The sequence below is a fragment of the Cyrtonyx montezumae genome, unplaced genomic scaffold (assembly GCF_038088225.1).
Source record: "Cyrtonyx montezumae isolate F1298 unplaced genomic scaffold, pur_monq_1.0 scaffold_8, whole genome shotgun sequence".
NCBI classification, from domain to species: domain Eukaryota; kingdom Metazoa; phylum Chordata; class Aves; order Galliformes; family Odontophoridae; genus Cyrtonyx; species Cyrtonyx montezumae.
Window position 1 is genome coordinate 68,881,893 of NW_027072089.1, and position 23,351 is coordinate 68,905,243.

Below are 23,351 nucleotides of genomic sequence, written 5' to 3' on the forward strand. Positions count from 1 at the left end.
TCCATCTGATCATTTGTGTGCTATAGAGAACAGAAATAACCGTATATCCAGAGCAAACAACTAGCTCTTGAAGCACTTTTTTTTCATAAGGATTTCATTTCTGTTACGTTTTGTCATAGATCCTTCTCTTCTGAAATTTCTCCTATTATGCCTGTATAATGCAACTCTTAACTGGCTTCTCATTTCAACCAAGGAATATCGTTACTGATCTTTTCTAAATAGGGAATTTGGAGACCGAAATGGGAAAACATATTGTAAGTATAAAGTTAATTTCTATTCTTTGCAAGAATTGCTATGATGTTGGGTCACTTTTTTTCCAGAATTACCAAATATCATCAAAATATTTAAAAGGAAAACTCAACATGTCTCTGTCTACTTTGATATATATTTTTGAGCTTGATTATTTCTCAATATTATCTCAAGAAGAAATGTGAAGCAACTTATTCTATGTGTGAAATGAAATAAACATTTTTCTTTGAAGGCACAAAGTCATTTCAATTTTGACTGCAATAATTTCTTACTGTCTACACATTTTCTGCGAAACATCTCAATTGAAACAACATTGATTTATGTAAGTTAATACAAAAGAAATTGATTTTCACATATGATGACTTGGAAAAGGGAGAATTTTTGAACACATTCTATTTCACAAAGCATTTCCAGACGTGCCTTGCACACACACTTTTCACAATCTTATACAAGAGCGAACAGGTTTCATCATTTCTTATTATTTGCTTTCCTAATAAATATTGATCAGATTACCAAGGAAACTGACAGATTTGGTTTGGAAATATTGGTGGTAGGTGGACAATTAGTCTGGATTATCTTGGAGATCTTTCCAACCTTGGTGATTCTATGACTCTGTAATTATTTACAGCATATTTCCCAAAACAATCTAATAGAGTAGATCTGATGTCATGCTAGAACAATGGGTTTAAAAGGCAGGGCTTGATCTCTTGAAGCCAACCAGTATCTGCACAGGTCAGTGACTGCAAAGCAAGTTCATTGTAATGAGGCAGATCCAAGGTCAAGTCAGAAAGCCAATAGAGTAGGTAAGGGGCAAGGTCTGGACCACAGACATGGACACAGGCACAGCTGCAGTGTGGCTGCAGTTTAGCTCCTTGGTGTCGATCAAGTCCACTAAGTCCTTGGTACAGACCAAGGGCAAGAACCTCACTTAAAAACAGCTTCCTGTACAAGGAGAGGCAGCCTTCACTAAGACTTCTTTCCAGTTCTGCAGCAGTACCAAACTGTATACCAGCCCAGGCCGCAAAGCTCCTGAGAGATCAGGATTATACACTCAGAGCCCACACATGATCCTGCATTTCAAAGGAGCTCCTCATAAAACCTTTCCATGCCTTATCTTCCATTCCTGCTGGTAGTTTTGCAGGCACCTAAAAAGTTAATGCCAAACCTTATAAGAAATGGAGGTAGGAGAATAGATATAACAGTGATTGCTTCACTAATCTAACAGCCTTCAGCATAACTAGTATCACCAATGTGTATTTGTTTGGGGAATTTCCTTATTCCCCATGTATGCTTCATAGAAAACACCATTAAAAAATTGTGTGAAGTTCATTCACTGACAAATACTTTGTGCTTTGACATCTCCACTGAGTCTACAGTATCAAATGGTACAAAAAATCACTGTCTGAGAAGTGCCATTTGAAGTAGAAATGACTTGAAAATTCTCAGTGTAGATGATCTGTGCAAGGACATAGTGCATCCCTGAAGCAGAGGAAGGCCTTGGTGAAAGGCACAAGTTTAGAGTAAGTTAGAACACTGATGAACATTTAGAGGGCTCCCTGGAAACTAAGTAGAGGTAATAACATTTATCTTTGAAGACAGACTCCCACATGAGCCTACCTAGATGAAATGCAAGAAGACTGCAGCAAATACATAAAAATAGAATGGAAACTATATATATATATATATATATATATATATAATTAAAATAATGCACAAAAGAAACAAAGCAGAAATAAAGCTAAAATTGTTGTCATACAACTAATAATCTTGATGAAGGCTGACTAAAATCTGGTGTACTAGCACACAAAAGTTAAGAAAATAAGCATTCTTATGGAATGATTTTCTTCCCTTCCAGTACATATTTATAAGCAGTGAAGCAGATAGTGAGGAATCCTGGCAGCTGTCAAATGCTTGTTTTTATATGTTATACAATTTGTTCTCCAACATTAGTGGAAGAGGTGCGACTTTGTCCCAATCTTACTTTCCTTATTCAGACAGCAAGCAAACTCTAAACAATCAGCCATAAGACTATTGTGGAAAGTCATCATGAAGAACATTAACTAATATCAATGATCAGCTCAGCTTAACTTTCCATAGCAGAAAAACAGATAAATAATGTATTTAGGTGCTTGAAGGTAAGCTCTGACAGAACCATAATTATCCACTGAAAGGGAACAATGTTCAAGTCAATCTTTATTCAAGGTAAAATAAAGCATGCAACAGTGAGATAGAAAGTCTAAACATTTGTCATTAAAAGACAGATATCAAAGAGATACTTGAACCAATTTAACAAATCTTTATTACTCTAAGAATTAGTGTATATAGGCCTAGTGTGCAAGTTTATTGAGAATGATTTACTGAAGTTACCATAATGGAATCCAGGACTTAGTAAATACATTTTAATAAAGTCATCCATTCTTTGTCTAACTATATTGATGCCAACACTTAAAATCAGAAAAGAATACTCAAAAACTTTTTTTAACACTATTTGACATCACACAGAAGTGCTACCCCACGCAGTACCCAGTGCTCTGGAGGCTGAAGGGTCCTAAGATCCAGGGCAGCAATGTAATTCACATCTGTTCGAACAGCCTTCTTGTAGACTGGACATGAATATAGACGTGGATCTTTTGAAGCTGAGAAGACAGGAAAGATGTAGAAGAAAATCATACTGGGTTACAAAAATAGGACCTTAGTGGACTGGGAACAGAGAAATGAAAAACTGAACCAAAAGTTAATTGCACACATTTCTCCACCACCAAAGAAAAAAATTTTGATTCTCACAGTTTACCACTGTGCTTTTGCTGATGAAGGCCGTAGTAGAAATTGTGGGATATTTAGGACTTAATGTCAGCCATCAGAAAAAGTATACAGCAAGAAATGTAAATGGACACTCTAGCCTGATTAGCACAATTATTAGTTCAACATGTCTACTGAACATTAGGTCTTAACAATATATTATTATTGTGTCAAAATTTTAAAAAATGCCATATTTATGGAAAATCAGTGAACAGTATGTTTTGAAATGCATTTAATATTTCAGAGTACAAATCACTGACTTCTTAACTTAGAAATCAGAACAACAGTCTAATCTTGCTTAATATTTCTGTGTTAATTATTTCATATATTGGCTGCTTTCATAGTGATTACGTCTCTTATAAAAGAATAGCTATATAAAACTCTGGCAAAATAGCATGTAAGCTATTTTCTTTTCAACAGAAGTTTCCAATTTTACATTCAGTAATGGATATTCCTATCCTATAGCACATTCCTATTAAATTACACTTCCTATTTTATACACACATACCACAAAAAACAAACATTAATCTAAATATTATATTTCCACAAAACAACTTTTTTGTGTCCTTTTACTTTTTGTGTCCTCCTAATTTACTTCAGTTCTTACAGCCCTTTTCTGCCTCAATGACCAAAATATGTATTATTAAATATTATTAAATACATTAAATATATTCTTTATTTTCCATCACATCCCTCCAATTCTTGCTTGCCTTTGTTAACTCAAGCATAGCTCAGTCCAGGAAAAAATAAGTGTAATTTTATATATAAACAGTACACATATTATCTACAAATACATTAAATGTATGATACACATTGTATATACATATATCTATGTTGTTTATACATAAATCTATGTATATGAAAAACTTGTATGTTATATTGGCTTTTAGTGTTTGGGAAAGGTCCTTTTGTTGAGGTCACAGAAGTTGAAGAGTTTATATGCATAAATTTTGATTCAACTATCTTCTCAATCAAAGAGCTGCATCTTGCAAATATCCAAATTTCTGATCTATAAGCCATCAAATAAAATGTTTGCCAAGCACTTGAAATATCAATGAGAAAACAGATTAACTCACTTCAGTACTACACAATACCCATATACTTTGTGAGAAAAGTAAGCAACAGTATCTCCAAAGCTGTATTTTAATAGCATCACTAGCATCTACATTAGTGTTTAAATTATGAATTTCTACTGGGAATTATGACCTTCAGTCACAATGAAAGTTCGAAGGTAAGCAAGTATGTCATGCTCACATGAGGCAGAGAGCAACAGTTCATCTGTAATAAGTTTTAAAAGTCCTTAATACAATTAATCTATCTAAATATTAGGGAAAGAAGTAACCATTATTAATTATCAAAGAAAGCCAATAGCTTGTTTTTTGTGGAAGACTAAGCAGTCTCCCTTGTTGAAAACTATTCAGTATGTTTACATGAGTAGGATACAGCTTGATAAAATTCCTAAAGCCCAAGAGTCTTTCCTGGTGTTGAAATAAAAGGGTGATACTGATTTCTATCAAATTAACGTCTTTTAGAATACAACTACTTACTGTTATTCTCTGCATATATTCTTATAACTGGCATCATCTCAAAGAGCACCTTGGGTTTAGATTCAGTCAGTCTCATGTTTCTTCTGTCCCAGCTAGCTCCTTCCAAATACAGCCCATACACATAGACACCTTCCACAGCAGGGCTTGTGATATCATCCTTCATCCATTTAGTGACCTCATTGCACAGCACTACACTGTCCAGAGCCCATCCTTTGTTAGCCCTTGTTATCTCCTGCCCAAAACAGAATGATGCTGATCAAAATAGATACTTACTGTTCCCTTTTGAAGCAAAAAGTATCTCACTTGCTAAATGTAAGGTGTGCTAAGCAAACAATGCAATCACTAAGTCCACAGAGACACATACATTAATAAATCCTCCAAACATCATACTTGACAAGTATAAATAAATAAAACTCAGCTACTGAGTTGCAGAAGTATATAAAAAAAAAAAAAGAGTAAAAGAAATTCATGAGTTATAAGAAATCAATTATCCACTCTAACTTATTAATACTGTAAGGTAGCACCTACACACATAAGGCCAGACTCAAAGTAGGAAAAATAAATTAATATGCTACGTGGTAGAAGAACACTTCACTCAGAAAGGTTTTAACAGTTAAGCAGCCCTACGTCTTCCTGGTTGATAAGATAGAGCCTTGTGTATAACTCAGCATTCAACACAGCAGCATATATTCCAAAAATAAAAGGTATATCTAATAACACACAGAGTGAGACTTTACCTGTCTCATTGCAGTTAAAAATCCCTGAGGATTAAAAAACCCTGAGATCCAGAAGCAGTTTGGTCGGCTTTCAAAAACCCAACTGTAAAACTGGTGATTTCTTTCTAGAAGTTCAGTAAACCAGAAACCAAGTGTACTGGAAGCCCAAGATGCCTGAAGAGTAATAAACAGCATGTTCATTTTTTCCAATCTCGTTCAGCAGGTTTAAAACATATTCATGTCAAAGGAATGCAATTCTTCACAAGGTAGTAAACAACATAATATTAGTAAAGCATATTTATAATTCATTTTTCATATGTTATCTTTCAGTCTGATAGTTGCCTCGTACTGAAACCTGAAGAAAATTCTTGTTCTGTTCAAATTCATTGCTAGTATTCCATTTAGATATGCTTAATGCTCCCTGTGGTAATTGTCTATTTTATGACATTTTTGCAAAATTAGATAACTGTGTGAACTAGGAAGAATTATTGTCTATGTGTCTTTGCAAAGTCAGAGTCAATGCATCAAGTTAATAGGATTTCTGCTGAACCTATTCAGTTTTTTCTGAAAAAAAAAATAGTAAGGAAAATTGAGCTTATACTATGGAAAGATTAGAGATTATTTTTCTCTTTGAGTAGTCATATTACACTTGTGCTGTGTAGCATTTGTTACGGTCTACGTTTTGTACCATGAAAATACTTCGTTAATAAAAACAAAACAAACTTCTCTACATTTATTTCCAACAGTTGCTATTAACAGCTCTCATTCTCCCTAAAAACAATTTATATTTCCAATTTGTAAGTGTGAGAGTGGAATAATCAAATTATATTCTTAAAATCCAAGAGAGCTGTCAGAGTTCAACCCATGGATTGAAGACAAATCTAATACAATGAAATCTTTTAAATTAAAAACCTTAATTGCTTTAAAAAATAATAGCTAGATGGCTGGTTAATGTTTTCAAATATAATCAAGCATTCACACTAAACTACACAAGTTGAACAATTCTTCAGTTATCCCAGCAGCTAACTAATTCAAAGAAAGCCCAGTTCTATCTGAAGTTACAGGGGGCACATGTGTGTACATTTAACAACTCTAATTGCGTTGTCCAATGTGTAGGAATTTCTCAATATGCAAAAAAAAATTATGATAAGCAGCTTAATAAAACCTAGCATCACTTCTGTCCACCAAACACTTCTTCCTCTGAGACAGATGGCATTTTATTTTATGCTGTATCTGTATATAATTATTATGGAAATATTTAATTTTACCTCAATTTCAAAATAGCAGCACCAGGACAGGTAGCTTAGCACAGTGCTAAAATATTAAAACCAGTTTAATTTATATTAAGTTGTAGTAAACACCACTTCAATATCAATCACATCGTACTAAGCAAAATGACATGATCAAGACATTGCAAGTCTTCTGAAGGGCCATGACAATGGATAATGGATTGGAGTATCTATTGTATGAGAAAGCTGAGAGAGCTGGAACTGTATACTTTGCAGAAGAAAAGGCTCAGGGGAAATAATATCAATGCTTACAGCATTGGTAAGACTGGACGTTTCAAAGTTCAGACTCTTCACAGCAAAAGGGCAATAGGCACAATATAAAGCATGAAAAATTCCATTGAGATTTAAGAAATCACTATTTTTTTTTCCTCAGTGAGAGTGATTGAAGATCTGAACACAGGATGGACAGAAAAGTCGCATACTTCATTCTTGGAGAATCCTATGATACCTGCTCTATTTGACCCTGCTTAAAGAAGTGCAAATGGACTAGACTATCTCCAGAGGTCCCTTCCAACTTCTACAATTCTGTCCTAATCTCAAACAATAAGAACATTGTACTCCATTAGTCTGGGCGCTATTTTTGAAAATCTATCACATTTAATGTTATTCCCTTCTCTCTAGCCTTCTAACCCACCAACACACAATTGTCTGTTAAAATGGAAAATGCCTGTATTTCACACACTCATTTCTGTTTTCATATATTAAAGAGGTCTTGCTTTGGCTATGTTTATTTTTGCCCAAATTCTACCCCACCTGTTGCACAATATCCTAGTTAACAATGTTTAAAACTATTATTTATTGTATGTCTAGAAATTTATAATAATTTCCTCTGACAAAAAAAAAAAAAAAAGGTGATACTGCACTTACTTTTTTCCAGCTGGCCGGAATCTTCCCATCATACATGCAGTCTAAAGCATCCCTCAGATCTTCACTCATAACAATTGTCCCATCAATGGCAAGTTTTAGATCAGTCAGAGTGCTTCGTACTAATGAAATAACTTTCTGCATTTGTTCAATCTCCTGTCGCAAAAATATGTTCATAGGCTGAAATGGTCCCATGTTCTTCAGTTTCTCTTTTACCTGTAAGTAGTAAACCAAAGACCCTTCAACAAGAATAATAGCCAAAGGTGGACATATGTCAAAGTCAGACAATTTTTAAAATATAATACTTTTACTAAAGTTAAATGACCAGGTTGGTACATTTCTCAAGTGCTCTGCAAGACACAAATACAGGATTTGTTCTAAGTAAAATCTATGATGCTGACATGGGCCATAGTTTTAGTTTAAATTACGATTCAGTCTGTATATAATTCTATAAGCTAAGGTAATTTAAGTAGCGTTTAGCCCTTATTTCATTTCAAGTACTTCAGCTTTAATTCCAACAGGTATTTTCCAAGGTACACTTTGTACAAATCAGTCAAGAGTGATTACCCCAGCCACTCTGCCTCAGAATACTAGCAATAGTTGTCAGCAATGTCTGAGAACTCTAACAATGGTAGGCAATCTTGTACTCTAACAAAACCTGCTAAAATCAAAAGTGAAAAGTTAACAATTTAATAACAACTGTATGGAGATAAATAGATATTTTATAATTTATATGGCCTTCTACTCTGCACTTGTGAGGTTCCATCTGGAGTTCAGGCCTGGAGCCCCCAGCACAAGAAAGATGCAGAACTGTTGGAATGGGCCCAGAGCAGGGCCACAAGGATGATCAGAGGTCTGGAGCACCTCTTCTATGAAGGCTGAGGGAGTTGATCTGGAGAAGAAAAAGCTCTGGGGAGACCTGACAGCTCCCTTCCAGTACATGAAGGTAGTTTTATAAGCATGAAGGAGACTGACTTTACTCAAATCTGATAGTGATAGGACAAGGGGGAATGGTTTAAAACTAAACAAGGCAGATTTAGAACAGATATTAGGAAGAGGTTTTTTTTGTTTTTTTTTGTTTTTTTAACTCAGAGGGTAATAGGGCTCAGGAACAAATTGCCCAGAGAAGCTGTGGATGCCTTATCCCTGGAGGCATTCATAACCAGGCTAGAAGTGGCCCAGAGCTGCCTGATACAGTGGATGGCAGTTCTGCCAATGGCAAGGGGTTGAAACTAGATTGTCTTTTAATCGTCTTCCAACTGCAGCCATTCTTTGACTCATTCTATTTGTGAGATAGATAAAAAAAATGTATATCTCTTTATCAGGATTTTGCTACACATTTATTTCAAAACAGCAACAACAACAAAGAATTTGAATACTTATTGACTAATGAAATATTTCTGTGTTTCATATCAACTTTTATTACTACAAACTACATATGAATTTGCCATTTTAACCCTAATTTAAGACAAAATCAGGATCAGAGCTGATCCTCCCCAAAAGATAAGGCTAAATTTACTTATACAATGACAATATATAATATATGCATTTATTAATTGACATATCTGGAGATGCTAAGAAGAAGCTAAAGAGAGATGGAGTAATAGCTACCAGGAAATTTAGCCCATCATTATAGCAAATCAATTTTAAGAAGCTTATAATCTTTTGCAGATCTCAGATTTCTGGTTCAGTAACTATGGCCTTTTGGGAAGTCACAAAATTCAGGCTTCTAGGAAGACCCTAGTTCAGAAACTTCAGCAAGTACAAGTCTTTGGAAGACTGTTAGACAGTTATTAAAAATTCAGATAATTCATCTGTTCAGATATAGTACGTTAACATATTTATATCATTTGAATGAAAAGAGACTATATAACTAACAGTGGGCTACAGAAAACATATAGAAGAAGCTGTAAGGCATGGGTACCTAAAGAGAGTATTCAAAAAGTCATTACCACACAAAAAAAAAAAAAAAGAAAAAAAAAAGAAAGAAAGCTGTCAGATTGTACAGATCTCCTTGTTCCTTCTCATACCTCTGCATCCTGGCAAGACAATGTAGGGGTTTATAAGATACCAAGCCCCGTATTGAATCTTCATGCTAACATCTATTAAAGATTAAGTCAAATGCCAGAAGATCAAGGATTGGAAATTTCATCACCCTCAAGGAAGAGATGGTGAGCAAATTATCTAATTAGTAAAATACCTTACTGCCTAAATGAGCAGGTGAATTCAGCAATTTTTTAAAGCTTACCCTGGCACAAAACACAGGTGTGAGGTGTTTTTATTTATTTATTTTCTGGTGATACATGGTGGTTCCTTACATCCATTTCATAACAAAGAAGTTGTAAATGCTTTTCTGGTGTCAGAACCAAACATTCTTGCTTTCATGCTTTTGCAAATAAACTGAAACTAAAATTTCAGCATCCCCTGATATGGGCAATACAGGAACCTTAGCTATTTTACAAGCATTTTTGTCTCATGTATTTGACGTTCCTAACCAACTTTCTGGTAAGAAATATAATGTCAGTATCCTAAAATTCTCTAGTACAACTTAAAACAATTAAAGGCCCAGAAACAACACAAATTATTCAAACACTCAACTAAACTGTAGTTTTGAGGATAGGGACAGACTACAACCAATTTTTATATTAGTAAAATTTTTCTACCTTAAGGCAATCTCTCACTTTTAGAGATAACACATCTTCCACATAAACAGAGGTAAAGTTATTATTTCAGAAACAAAATCACTGTGAAGGATCAAGTGGTCATTACAAATGTCACTACATGGGCTACGATGTGTAAATATGAGTCCTGAGATACTAACGTTAGGCTTCAGATAATAAAACTATCATTTGTTAAACTTTTTAATATTCATTTCACTGAAAAATATCAATCCTTCACTGAAGAGTAAAACAACTTAAAACTACCTACATGTTGTAAGCAGAATCCCAGAGTAATACATGTATTAATGTCATAACAATTCTAGAAGGATAAGTACACTTGTAACATCACCTTAGTTCTCCACTACAAAGCCAACAAGCTTATTTGAAGCACTAATGACTCAATTCTGCCCTCCCTAGTGCAAACGACAGCTTGAGTACTAAGTGGTTTAATATTTTGTTCTTTGAAAAAGTCTTCAGTCCACACTTAGTGACTTCATCATAGATATTAAGTATCTAGTCAGGCCACTACAAAGTATGTTTTTAAATTACTGTCTGGATGAAAGAGTACATACACATTTTTAGAACAATTAATATTAGTCTTTTTTTTTTTTTAATTTGCACAAAGATGTAGCAAATGTCTTTGACAGAATTTCCATAACTCACTTCAAATGGTACATAATCAGCAGGAAGCTTTTCCAGCATATCATCAGCTAGTCTGGCTACAACTGCCTCTCGAGTTTCATCTCCTCCACCAGAGCTGTCCTTTGGCTGAATACTAAGGATGATGTCCAATGCATCTTTGGAAAGTTTACTTTCATAAGTGATATCAGCATTGGGGTGCAAACCAAATACTTCTGGTGTGTCATAAGCAGGAAGATTCTACAAAAGGAAAAATAAAAAGAGCACAATGAGAAATAGATTTATATACTGATTATATTTTAAAAAATTCTTATATAATCAATGAAAACAATGAATCTCTTAAAAAACATACTTACTGCAAACACCTTGCTTTGAGCTATTTGTTATGTCACAGTTCAAGTCACTCCGAAGCTAATAAATTCAGTTTTTATCTCCATACATTATTTTAATTGTCAGCTTGTTCTGCCATACCTCAACATCGTTTCTGTGAGGTTGTACTCTATGTCTGGACTCCATTCTATACTCTCCTTAATAACTACATCCTTTCCAGTACATCCCTCCAGCAAATCACAGAAAAGAATACTGATGTGATGATAATGACATCTAATGCTCACACTTAACAGATAAGCAGACAGATAGAAGGCAATTAAGAGTCTCTGGAGACAGAATACATAAACTCAGAAGAAAAGACAAAATTCTAGAACTTGGGAACTTGTGAGAAACTTAAGGAACATTTTTAATTTCTGTTAAGCAGCTTTCATTTACCGACCTGTATGTACTGAAGGTATCGATCCACTGTAGTACATTTGGGTATGCCATATCCTTTGTAGAAGCAGAATTCTTGACTGAACATTTTTTCACTAAACCAGACCTTAACAAAGGTGTTCATTAGCTTTTTGTCATAGTCATCTGTCACACGACCACCGTACTGGATCTCACCTATCATGTAACAAACAGTACTCCAGGAGATCCCCTACAACCATAAGAAAGAATTAATTTCAGCTAATCCTCTTCTTAATTATGTATACCTCCCTTAGTAAGACCATTTGATACAGTAAATCCTTTATTTCTCTCCCTTTTGAAATACAGTGGTTTTTTGCTACTTTTGTGTTACTATAACACCTGTGTCTCCAGAACACCCTCAAGGATTTCTCAAAATAGAATTCCTTGAAGTAATTCAAAATGCTGTTCTGTCACCTGAGCAAGAGGGATACAACTGTACTGCAAAGTGATCTGCTACATAACTCTCTCTATACAACAACCGACCATATGAAAGTGAGGAAAGTATGAAGTCTCACGCTGCCAACAAAGGCAATCATCCACTTCTTTATCCTGTCAAGATAGCTTGGAGAAGTTAAGTCAATGTTTTTACTCAAAACGGATTTGGACAAAAGTATTAAAGGGTTCATTCTTAACTAGCTAATATAGTTAGCAATGAAAAGGAGATCTATATTTCTAAGGTTTATATTTCTGAAGTTTTAGATAGAGAAGGCTTGGAGCATTGTTTTTGGTTTCTGTTTTGTTTAAAGATGCAAGTTAATTTGGAAATTTTACATGCACAGAATTAAAGTCTAATTAAAACTTCCTGTGCTACAAACATGTATACTTGAAATTCTGGATGTTTGTACAAGTCAACAATTTTAAATCATATTTGAGTTTCAATCACTGGAAACTATGTAATACATTCTGCTACTGAAAATATTCATGACATTAATCTACTTTCCCTGGAAATGTTAATTACCTTCTTGGAATCTGTGCCATCCAAGTGGTTTTGAATGAACTGTACAGTGGCATTGAAATCAGCCTGGTTAAACTCATAGGGTATATTCCAACCCAGAGATCCAAATTTGCGTCTTTCTTGAATAGTGGAATGCAGAAAAGCTACGGCATACAGCATCGGTTTCCACTGTACCATGTCACTGACATCTAGCAAATCCTGGCTGACACCTATGAGTTTTATAAGAAGGAATAGTATTTTCAGAAGTACTTCAAATCAGTACTATAACATCAGTCCTAGAGATATTTAGTTGGCTATCTGCCTCACATAGGAGGAAATTACTGTCCTTCACATTTTCTTATGCTGGAGACTGTTCATACCAGTAGCATAAATTAAAATTGTACTATAAATCGGCCCAAATAAAAAGTCAGAAAACAAACAATTTATTAATGGTTGAATTCATGTTAAGTTGATTTCTTCAAACAGACTTTGAATATAGACCTTTACTGAATGCAATAAGGAATATTTAATTGCCAACAAAGATTATTGTGTTGCTTTTCAGCCAAAATACACAAGGAGATGAACAAGTTAAACATTTAAAACTGAGTAGAGGCTAATATTTGAGAATAGAAAACTATGTTCATTTTTTGCTACCTATATAGTTTTGGTATCAGAACTTCAGCAGATCCTCTCTTCCTTCTAATTTTCACAATTTCTAGCTCAAAGAATCAAGATGTGCTCTGGCATTGTTGTAATCAGTTCCTAAAAGTTGTTTCCAGGCACACTCAGTGGCTACCATGTGTCCACATACTAACTGCAAAGAGTCCAAAAATAAACAAAATTTCTCTAGCACTCACCACTGTATGTTCTCTTTAGTCCAGCTCTGAGCCCTTGCGGTGGTTCATTGGTAAATTTAATACACATTTGGAGAAGGCTGATGGGAAACTGTTTGTGGATTTCAGTTGTCATCCATAGTCGAAAGCCTTCATGGACAGTCTCTGTCTCTATTAAAGTGTCCATCAACTCATCCAAAAAGTCAAGTCCAAGGTGGCAGTTCTGCAGAAGTGCCCAACCTCCCTAGTTTAAAATGGCAGAATCAATAAATTGGCAAGTGTTCGCACACTAAAACCACTAAAATTATCTTTGTTTGTTATGTAGGTTAAGAACAAAGACAGTGTATCTTAATCAAATCAAAACAGAGTATAAGCAGTCTACATGCTTACAAAAGATCTTAGAGGAAGAAATTCTCCACAACCAGTTTTGTACCATAGGCCCAACAAATCAAAACCAAGACCTTAGTCATTTATTTCCATGTACATTTAACGTACAAATGGAGAACAGTATCCAAAGCAATGGTACATGTGCAATTAACAACACATTTTTTCTCCAGCAGAAATCTCACATGAACTAAGCTGTGGGCTGCTCATTCTGGAGTTCTTAGTTTGTTTGGTTTTATCATTTAAACAAGATGTCCAAGTGTGCAATCTGGTCTTCTCAACTAGTCCCTATCACTTTAGTACATTTAAAATATATCTGAATATGACTAGCACCGATTAACTTCAGAAATGTTGACTTTCTAAATAAACCCTCAGTTTTATTGATTGTAAGTAGAAGAACTCAGACATGGTTCCATAAGTACAATAAACTGCTCTTTGGCAGCTTGATAAATCTGCTTTCTCAAAAGGATCATACACTTGAAAAAAATAAACATACTTAGATAGTCTCAATAAACTGCTATCAAACAATATATATCAAAATGATCTCTCATGAATTACTGTATTTCATATAGATGTCTCTATATCTGCATCTTAAAAGAGTACACAAGACAGTGAGAGAAAGTAATTATATTTCTTTTAACTAAACAAAAGAACTCTTTATTTTTTTGAACATGTTTCTTCCATCCGATTTGCTGATTAGATTTTAATGTGAAGTTGTCAAATGAGAATCAGAGGCAAAATACAGAGGAACTAACTGGTTATACAGACAAGGAAGAAGCATGTATGTCTGAAGAGCAAAGAGCTTAAACTGTTCACATTAGCAGTATGAATATATGATGGGCAAAGTTTGTTGAGTATAAACTTGTCAGCATTCGTTTCTCATATTGGAAATTTTATTCTTCAATTCTACCATTTTTCACTTTTAAAATGTCTACACTATTAGATTATCCATCCCAATTCAAGATGTAGGCAATAGCAATACAACCTATTCTACTAAACAGCCTTGCTCTTCCCGAGCTGAACTCATCTTCTTCATTTAACATATCTGTATTGCTAAAAATACAGAACTGAAGAAAATAAAATAAAAAGAAATGACTGATAAAGGACATTTAAAATTCACGCAATGCAAATAATTGATGAATTCAAATAAGCTCATCAGTCAACAACCCATAGCAAAAATTTCATTTTGTATGAAAAACAATCATATCTGCAAAAAATCACGAAATTTATTATGTTCGAACAAATGAATATGAAAAGAAAGCTCAATTGCTTAGGACATGTATCTATGCAAATATGGGTTCTTAAATGAGCACTAACTGCACAACAAAAATCTTTGTTTTATAGCAAGATTTTTAGTTGACAAGTTTCCAAAAAAAAAAAAAACATTCAGACATTTGTCATATTTGTCTCTTACATGAGCCATTGTCTGATGCAGAAGTTTACGAGCATGGATTTCTTGCCCTTGGCCCATGGAAACATAACGTGTCTCTGTCTTCAGCCTTTTTCCCAAAGCAATGATGGAGTCTGTAGGGTCAGAGCCCATGGAAAGAAGGCATATGAGAGGAATACGTGGTTCTGACTCTTCCCATGTCTTCTCCAAGTCCAAGATGACTCCTTCTGCATATTTCTCCCCCATAGAGTCAATGATGTATTTTCTTGCCTATATTAAAAAGGGTAAATCTTACCATACTACATAATCACTTATTATCATTCTCTGCCCAGTGTAAATGCAACTACTCTATGAGCTGAAGAGCAAATGCTGTAAAATTTACATAGGCCTTTCCCTATACAAAGCTTATAAAATATAGAATGTTATATTCTATACATTTTAATAGCAGAAATAAAAACATGCAACTAATCTGTTTCTGTATGTTAGCATACCACACTGTCTTTGTAAACGTTCTCACAGCTTTACGAAACCACTTAAAACTTACTAAATAATTATTCTGTTACATATATCTCCATGCATTATTACATATAAAAACATATTGCACATAATGTCTACATATACTACAGACTAATAAAAAAATAACCTTGCTAAATAGAAAGGTTTTAAATATTTGAAGATACTACCTTAGAGGGAAAAGATAAGAAACATATACAAGATAAACCTCTAAGTCATTAGGTCTTTCCCAGCTCTATGTTATAACCACCTCTAAACAGGTTATAAATAAACTGTAATAATGATAAAAAATACAGAGGAAGTAAAGACCATCTCTGTTACACCTCATTTATTTACTGCAAAAAAAAAAAAAATTAGATTATTATTCCTTTACCAACTGTAAAAGGCTCTTTGAAACAGCTTGAGATAATCCTTGTATTGTTCCACAAAATATTGTTCATTTTAAAGAGTAATCTCCCAATTAATATTTAGAATAATAGAATGATTTGGGTTAGAAGGGACCTTTAAGATCATCTAGTTCCAACTCTCCTGCTATAGGCAGGGACTTCTCCCTCTAGACCAGGTTGCTCAAAGCCCCATCCAGCCTGACCCTGAATGATTCCAGGGAGGGGGCATCCACAGCCTCACTGGGCAACCTGTTCCAGTGTCTCACCACCTTCACAGTAAACAATTTCTTCCTAATATCTAGTCTAACATAACACTTCTGTGCTACTTCTCAAAGTAAGAACTAGCTTTGCTTGACGAGTTTCAGATACAATGCACACATCTAAGAAATTCATTCCAAAGGACCATTTAGTCTTTTATTGACTACAGTTAGGCCAATAAATGCCGATTCTTTCTTTGAATTCAGCTACTACATCTAAAGGTTTGAATTCATAAAATGAATGCTAGGTTATTAGCGATGCATTCTAACTTCAGTAAATTACCAACCATCACTCTGAAATTATCAGCAACTATGTAACTTTTATTCTTTTGTATTAGACCATTACAAAAAATAAAAATAGGCTCCTAGAATCTGACTTTTAAAAGTAAATTTTATTATTCTCTAAAGATTTAATTTTATATTTCTCTTCTTACTATACAGATGGTTTGAAATTAAAAATTTTGAACAGATATTAACATGGATTTTTCTAAGGTTGGTCTTAAATTGTTCCATGCAAGAACTGTTTGCTCAATTACTTTTATGTTTTGTTTTTCCCCAGTCCAAAACGTAATGAAAAGATTTTACTTCAGCCTATCAAGAGGGCACTTCTACCGTTCCAGTGAGTAATACTAGCAAGGACAGTTAAAAATACAGTCTGAATTGATAAGGCAGAACTGGATAAATACATCAGTTTTCAGACAAAATCCTATGTCCATACTCAAATATATCAGAATCACTTTGAGAACATGTAAAAAATACCTAGGTTATCTGTCTGAGAAGAATTTTAGAAAATTCAGTTTAAAGGTCCATTAGAAAAAAATCCTTTTAGTATCAAATAAAAATGTACTGAACTGAAATTTTTTAACTATTATCTAACAAAACCTGGATAGACTAATTTGTCCATATAAATGTACCTGAGCTATGGTCCTGTCAGGGCACAACGATCTGATAAGTAGCAGATGTCTGAAGCAATCCAGGGATTGACCATAGCCACAAGGAACTGGTTCTTCTTCAGGATTCTCTTTATCAACCCAGATTTTCCACTCTTTCTCTGCTCTAGAAATCTATGGTTATAGCAACAAAGGAGAAAATTTCATTAAACACAAGTCACGTTACAATCATTGCAAACTCACAAGCTATTAATGAGGGTCAAAGATCCTTAATTTGTACACAGGCATTTGTTTATCACTGTAACTACACAGATGTTGTATTGCTATTACAAAAATAGAGCATAAGTTTTCAGATTTTTAGTACAAAACTTCACAGTGCAGCAATGAATGCCTTGAAGTATACATATTCTGAAAAGAAGGGCTACTCGTAAGCACTTTTCTCTGATGAAATAACTACACAGCAACGTTAGAAAGCAAATAGCTTGCCTGTTAGCTTTCAAAACACTAGGTACATATCTACTCCAAACAGTACAGAAGTTACTATTCACATATAATAAATGTAATTTACTTATTCCACTTTACTATACACTCAGTATCCAACAAGGTGCTTCGAGGTGCTGAATTTACTGAGTACTTATTCCCTAACTCTTACTGCATGTAATCAGTAAAATACTGGAACATCATAAAACATAGTTTAAGAAAGCAAGAAAGGAATGCAAGAAATTCAAACAATATTGAGGAAGAAGAGTCAAATTGCACTATGTGAATTGAATAATGGCAGGTTGTAATGATGTACCTCCGAGTGAATAACTGTAGTGTGTGAAAGATTCCATTTTCTTTTAATTTTCCTGTGTTGGTTTTGTGATTGTTTTTTGCCTGCTTTTGTTGTTGTTGTCTCAGTTTTTTGGGGGGGAGGGATTGTTTGGTGGTGGCTTTTTTTTTTTTTTTTTGTGCTGCTTTTCATTTTTTATTTCTAAGTCTTTTTAATTTCTAAGTCTAAGTCTTTTTATACTGGTTGCTTAGTAGTCAGGGCCAAAACTATCTACTTTGGAACCATCACTTCTGCTATTTACAAAATAAACCAGTTTCTCACTCCATGCCTTGATCATTACCAAATAATCATCCCCAAACAAGAGATTATTTGAAAAAGAGTTTGCTTACTTTGTCAAGAATATCTGAAAATTGGCTAAGTTTACTAAGCTCTACCAAATTCAGCCAAGTCATATCCAGGATCCATTTAGCTGGCTTGGGAGGACAAGCTTTAAGGTCCAGAGAAGCACCGCCTGGAAGAAAAAAAAAGAAAATAAAAAAAAAAAAAGGAGAGGAAAAGTTGGAAAACTTAACGGCATGGTATCTAGCTTATTTAACATGACTTCCAGTTTTCCCAGTCTGGAGATATACATTATAATATAGGATAATCATAAATAAATTTCTGAGTAAGCTTGTGCTTACATAGAAAAAAGCTCAGTTTCAAATACTTTAATACTTGTTGTTGTAGATAATGTGATAATTAATTCAGTATGTATATTTACCTTCCTTGGAATTCTACTTAAACTAAAAGAAAGTAACACAAATAAAAAGTAAATACAAGCTACAAGCAACACGAATTTTAATCATGAGGCTACAAAGATTATCCATCTCTAAGTCAAGCCAACTTTGGTGAAATTCAGTTTGCAGTTTGATTAGCTTACATAAAATTTGTTTTTGTTGTGTCTTAATTATTGTTTCTTTTTTGAGGATTTATTTAGCTATTTCCTTATACAAAGAGCCTGAAAATAAATGCTTTCTGATAAATTAAGATTTTCTGAAGATTCAACATGGAAAAATTAACAGTTATATTGCACACATAAATATTGCCTAGAAAATTAGGAAAATCTTGGAAATCCTTGGAACAATAATATGAAGCAACCCCGTACTTTTCACTGCAGGTACCATTTGCATGCTGTGAAGCTCAATATCATGAACTTGTTACTTTCAGCTAGAAGTCAGATATTCTTTTAAACTGTTAGCTTTGCTTTCCTTTCCTTTTTGCTTGCTTGTCATCCCACAATTACAAAATAAAATAAAAGTTGTTTAGTATAATTATTTTTCAAAGTTAAACCACATATAAGGTTACCACAGTAACTTTGAACAGTAAACATAAATATGAACTGAAACAATTGTCATCAATTTTCCTCATGATACTCATAGCTAAACTTATCAAAATTCAATGTTCTCCAAAAAATTAGAACTACCATATAATATTGTCTGTCACTAGAACAGAACAATAAGCATGCATTCCTTTGCTTGACTGACTTCTCATGTGCAAAAAGAAAGCACTAGGCTAGGAGATACAACCACAGCTCATAATTTTTCCGCAATAATATACACATTCTACTTAAAAATTGGTCTGTCGTTTCAACCTTTAATAAGTGTCAGAAATTCTTCATGCTTCACTTTGTTTCTTTGTATATCAATCTTCAAAGTAAGTAATAATGTGAAAAGAAATTTGTGCTGCTCATAGAGTCCTCGAGCTGCATATTTGAACACTTCGTATGTCATATGTTCAATAATGTTAGTAATTCTCTTGCTAGTTATAGGGTTCTTGGTAGACCTGTTGGAAGAAAGATCAGCATTGGAATGTCAATTTGGATAGGTCTTATTAAAGAGAATGCAGTGTAGAAGCAAAAAAGGCATAATTCAAAATTCTGAAATATCAGACAGCAAGCTAGCAACAACTAGCAGATGGAAGAAGTAACAAAATATGCATGTATCAGTTCCTCTGAAGTCATTCTACATAACTGAACATCAACCATCTAATATTTCATAATAATTTAATAGCTAATTTTTAAGGACTGAAAGAATATCTGAAGATTTGGTGCATTGGTAACTAACAGACAAAGGTCTAAATTAACAATTCTTGTCAAGAAGCAGGCAATGCCATTCTTTCTGGTATTCGATCATGAGTTCCTACTGGACTATAGCATGAACAATACTTGTTAGCAAAATTACCTGGCTAGGGAGCTGTCAAAAAGCCACAAAAACTGCCGAAGTGAAGTCTGATACATCACATTGACCATGCTCATCTCAGTAATAAGGAAGTATAAGATGCTACCTCGAGTTGCAACTGAAGGATAGAAAACAAATCTGTTTTCAAAGTAGAAGTAGAAAATAGAGAACTTTAAACTCTACAACAAAAACACTGAGTTTAAGAATACATGTTATCTGAAGGTCTTTGAGTTGTTTCATTCTTTACTAGCCAGAAAAATACTTAAAAAGTTAATCTTCATTTATGCATGCACAAATGAAAATGTTTTCTGTAATTAATGCATACTATATGAAGCTCAGTTTCAAATTATGAGCATATTTGCAGAAAACCTAGATGTTGGGATATTCAGTTAAACAGACTATAAAAAATATGATGGTTTCAAGTACTGTTTGAGTATCCAAACCAATTTCTTTTACAGAATTTTACAATAGTCATAAAAAAGCCAAATGGATTATATTGATTTAACTTACCCAGCACTGACTTAAATTACTTTCAGAAGCCATTCAGTCTCAAATACAAAGATTTTATAAAAACCACAATGATTTCTGCTACATTAACTGTACTGTTTTACACAATTCCTAAAATCCAAATATAACAACATTCCAGAGAGCACCTTGTTTCACATTTTCACCTGTCACTTAAAAGCCAAAAGACTGATGAAACGTGTTGACTATAATGGCTTAAGGGTCCAAGACAGGATAACATCACAACAGATGCAAAGCATTTATCTTTAAACTGCTCCCAAAAACAGTGCTGTTTGGAACTCAACTATACAGTTATCCAAATACCCTAAAGACTACTCTCCATAAAAAGTGTCAACATTTTAACAGTTGAGAGAGAACAATCAAGCCATCCTCATTTCTTCTGCAGTAGACTAGTTAGACAGGTACCTTCCTATTAGGAACAGCAGGAAGTCCAGGGAGAGAATAGATCACTGCTTTTTATAAATATATGATACGATGAATAACATTGATTATTTTGTCCACCATGCCATTTCCTAGATTCATTTTGCTTACAGGGAAACACAAATGCTCCCCACCTGTTATGGTCATTCTGATTTCATTCAATCATTTCTCTTACTCTAGGTATTGCTCTTTTAACCATATCCTCCAATCCTCCAGTCATTTCTCTTCTATCACTACCTTCATAGAATCACAGAATCATAGAATACCCCAGATTGACAAGGACCTCAAAGATCATCTAGCTGCAACCCCCTGCTGTGGGCAGGGTCGCCAACCACTCAACAAGGGTGCACAGAGATACATCCAGCTTTGTCTTCAATGCCTCCAGGGATGGGGCATCCACAACCTCCCCAGGCAACCTGTTCCAGTGCATCACCACCCCCTTAAGTGAAAATCTTCCTCCTAACATCTAACATAAATCTCCCGTCTTACTTTAAAACCATTCTCCCTTGTCCTATAACTATCAATTCATGTAAGGAGTCGTGCCCCCTCCTGTTTATGCTATCTCTTCAAGTACTACAAGGCCACAATGAGGTCTCCCCAGAGCCTTCTGTTCTCCAAGTTAAACAAGCCCAGTTCCCTCAACCTTTCTTCATAGCAGAGATGCTCCATCCCCTCTGGTCATCTTAGTGACCCTCCTCTGAACCCGTTCCAAGAGCTCTGTGTCCTTCTTGTGCTGGGGCCCCAGGCCTGGATGCAGTACTCCAGATGGGGCTTTACAAGAGCTGAGTAAAGGAGGACAATTGCCTCCCTCTCCATGTTGGCCATCCCTTTTTGATGTAGTCCAGGATATAGTTGGCAACCTTGCACTCACCAGGTCTGTATTCTTCACGAGCTGAATTTATCTGTACCTCTGTTTCCGCAGAATTTTGCAGTTTCTGTGTTACCTCCTCAGCTGTCTTTTTAGCATTACTCAGTACAATTATTAAACTATCATCATCTGCCAGAGAACCCTTAGTGCTTGTAAGTCGAAACAGAAGGTTATCTTCTAGCTCTTTCATCCTCCTTCTGTTTATAGTCACATCTTCCATAAGATCTGTTCTTTCTTTCTCCAATTCCTGTTGAAATACATGGTAATAATTGGAAAACAGAAAAGAAATCAAAAGCAAAATACAACCAGGTACTTAGTTTTCAAAGTGCTAGTCCTACTCAAATTGTGGAAATCTAGAAAGAATTCCAGTGGTATTTCTGACAATAGGTCTACTGTCAGCTTTCCAAACTTGCTATGTTTTTTGTAGTGTATGCATTAAGAGACCATTCCAAAAAATACCATGGAGGATTCTGATGTCCTAACATATCTGCAAGTCCAAGAAATTAATTATCTTCTTCTATTTCTAATGAAGACAGATGCAAACATAATCCCCAAAACAGCCTTTCATTTCACTTAATCTAATGCTGTCTTCATTTATGCCCTGTTTTTTGATTACTATATTGAAATTATGGACTGTTTAACAAAGTTAATTCTTATCAACTAATCAAGCATCAAAGCTTACAAGAAGCACATCTAAAATACTTCTCCATCAGACAGGATGTCTTTCAATAAAATGCTTCACTGTTTAAGAAAAGAAAGAACATAGAGCCCAAATTCAATTGTTTTGCTATATTTATTTAGCTTGTTACTTGTAGTAATACAAGCAGTGTCGTGTACATACTTTGTTTTCCAGTAGTTATATATAAAAGTTGAATATACATTGGTCAACAGCTTTATATAAAGGGAAAAAGAACAGCTGCTTAAAACATTCAGAAAAACTGTTGCTCAGAGACACAATGTCTTTTAGATTACTTTTCTGTCTCTTAAAATGCAATTTAAAAAAATGTTAAATATAAATCCCTCAGAGATAAATACTCAATTGAAACAATACATGCTTCAATACAATGAGGTAAGAAGGATGAAAAAGTGAAAGTAAGGGTCTTCCAGAAATAAATACGAATGTTTGCCCAGTTATCAATAATTAATGAGACAGATAATAGAAATACTAGCTATGTCTATAGAAGATGTCTCCTGCACTGTTTACAAAGGTCTGGTGGATATTTTTAAAGTTAGAGACTGTTCACTCCACCTTTACCAAATCCATCTACACACTGCATTTAGGCTACTACTTCTCCCAAACAGGTACAAAAACAGGATATGACATGCAATCTCATAAAGTGCCAGAGACATTATGGATCTGATAACTTAGCAAGCCTTACAAACATTTTTTACTCCACCATTCAAATAGTCTTCATTT

General features: G+C 34.4%; 1 protein-coding gene across 1 annotated transcript in view; it reads right to left on the bottom strand.

The window, feature by feature from the left end:
* Positions 1-2,489: 2,489 nt before the first annotated feature.
* The window catches only part of DNAH5 (dynein axonemal heavy chain 5), a 115,529-nt gene continuing 94,667 nt past the window's right edge, over positions 2,490-23,351 (bottom strand). Inside the window, exons 66-79 of the mRNA XM_065753260.1 lie at positions 21,938-22,181; positions 20,125-20,239; positions 19,536-19,726; positions 18,295-18,416; positions 17,158-17,307; positions 15,112-15,357; positions 13,338-13,557; positions 12,505-12,710; positions 11,533-11,736; positions 10,788-11,003; positions 7,468-7,680; positions 5,333-5,485; positions 4,596-4,827; positions 2,490-2,885 (exon numbers count right to left, since the gene is read on the bottom strand). Coding sequence (XP_065609332.1) covers positions 2,734-2,885; positions 4,596-4,827; positions 5,333-5,485; positions 7,468-7,680; positions 10,788-11,003; positions 11,533-11,736; positions 12,505-12,710; positions 13,338-13,557; positions 15,112-15,357; positions 17,158-17,307; positions 18,295-18,416; positions 19,536-19,726; positions 20,125-20,239; positions 21,938-22,181 — 2,664 coding nt within the window. The 3' untranslated portion in view covers positions 2,490-2,733. The remainder of the gene's footprint in view (positions 2,886-4,595; positions 4,828-5,332; positions 5,486-7,467; positions 7,681-10,787; positions 11,004-11,532; positions 11,737-12,504; positions 12,711-13,337; positions 13,558-15,111; positions 15,358-17,157; positions 17,308-18,294; positions 18,417-19,535; positions 19,727-20,124; positions 20,240-21,937; positions 22,182-23,351) is intronic.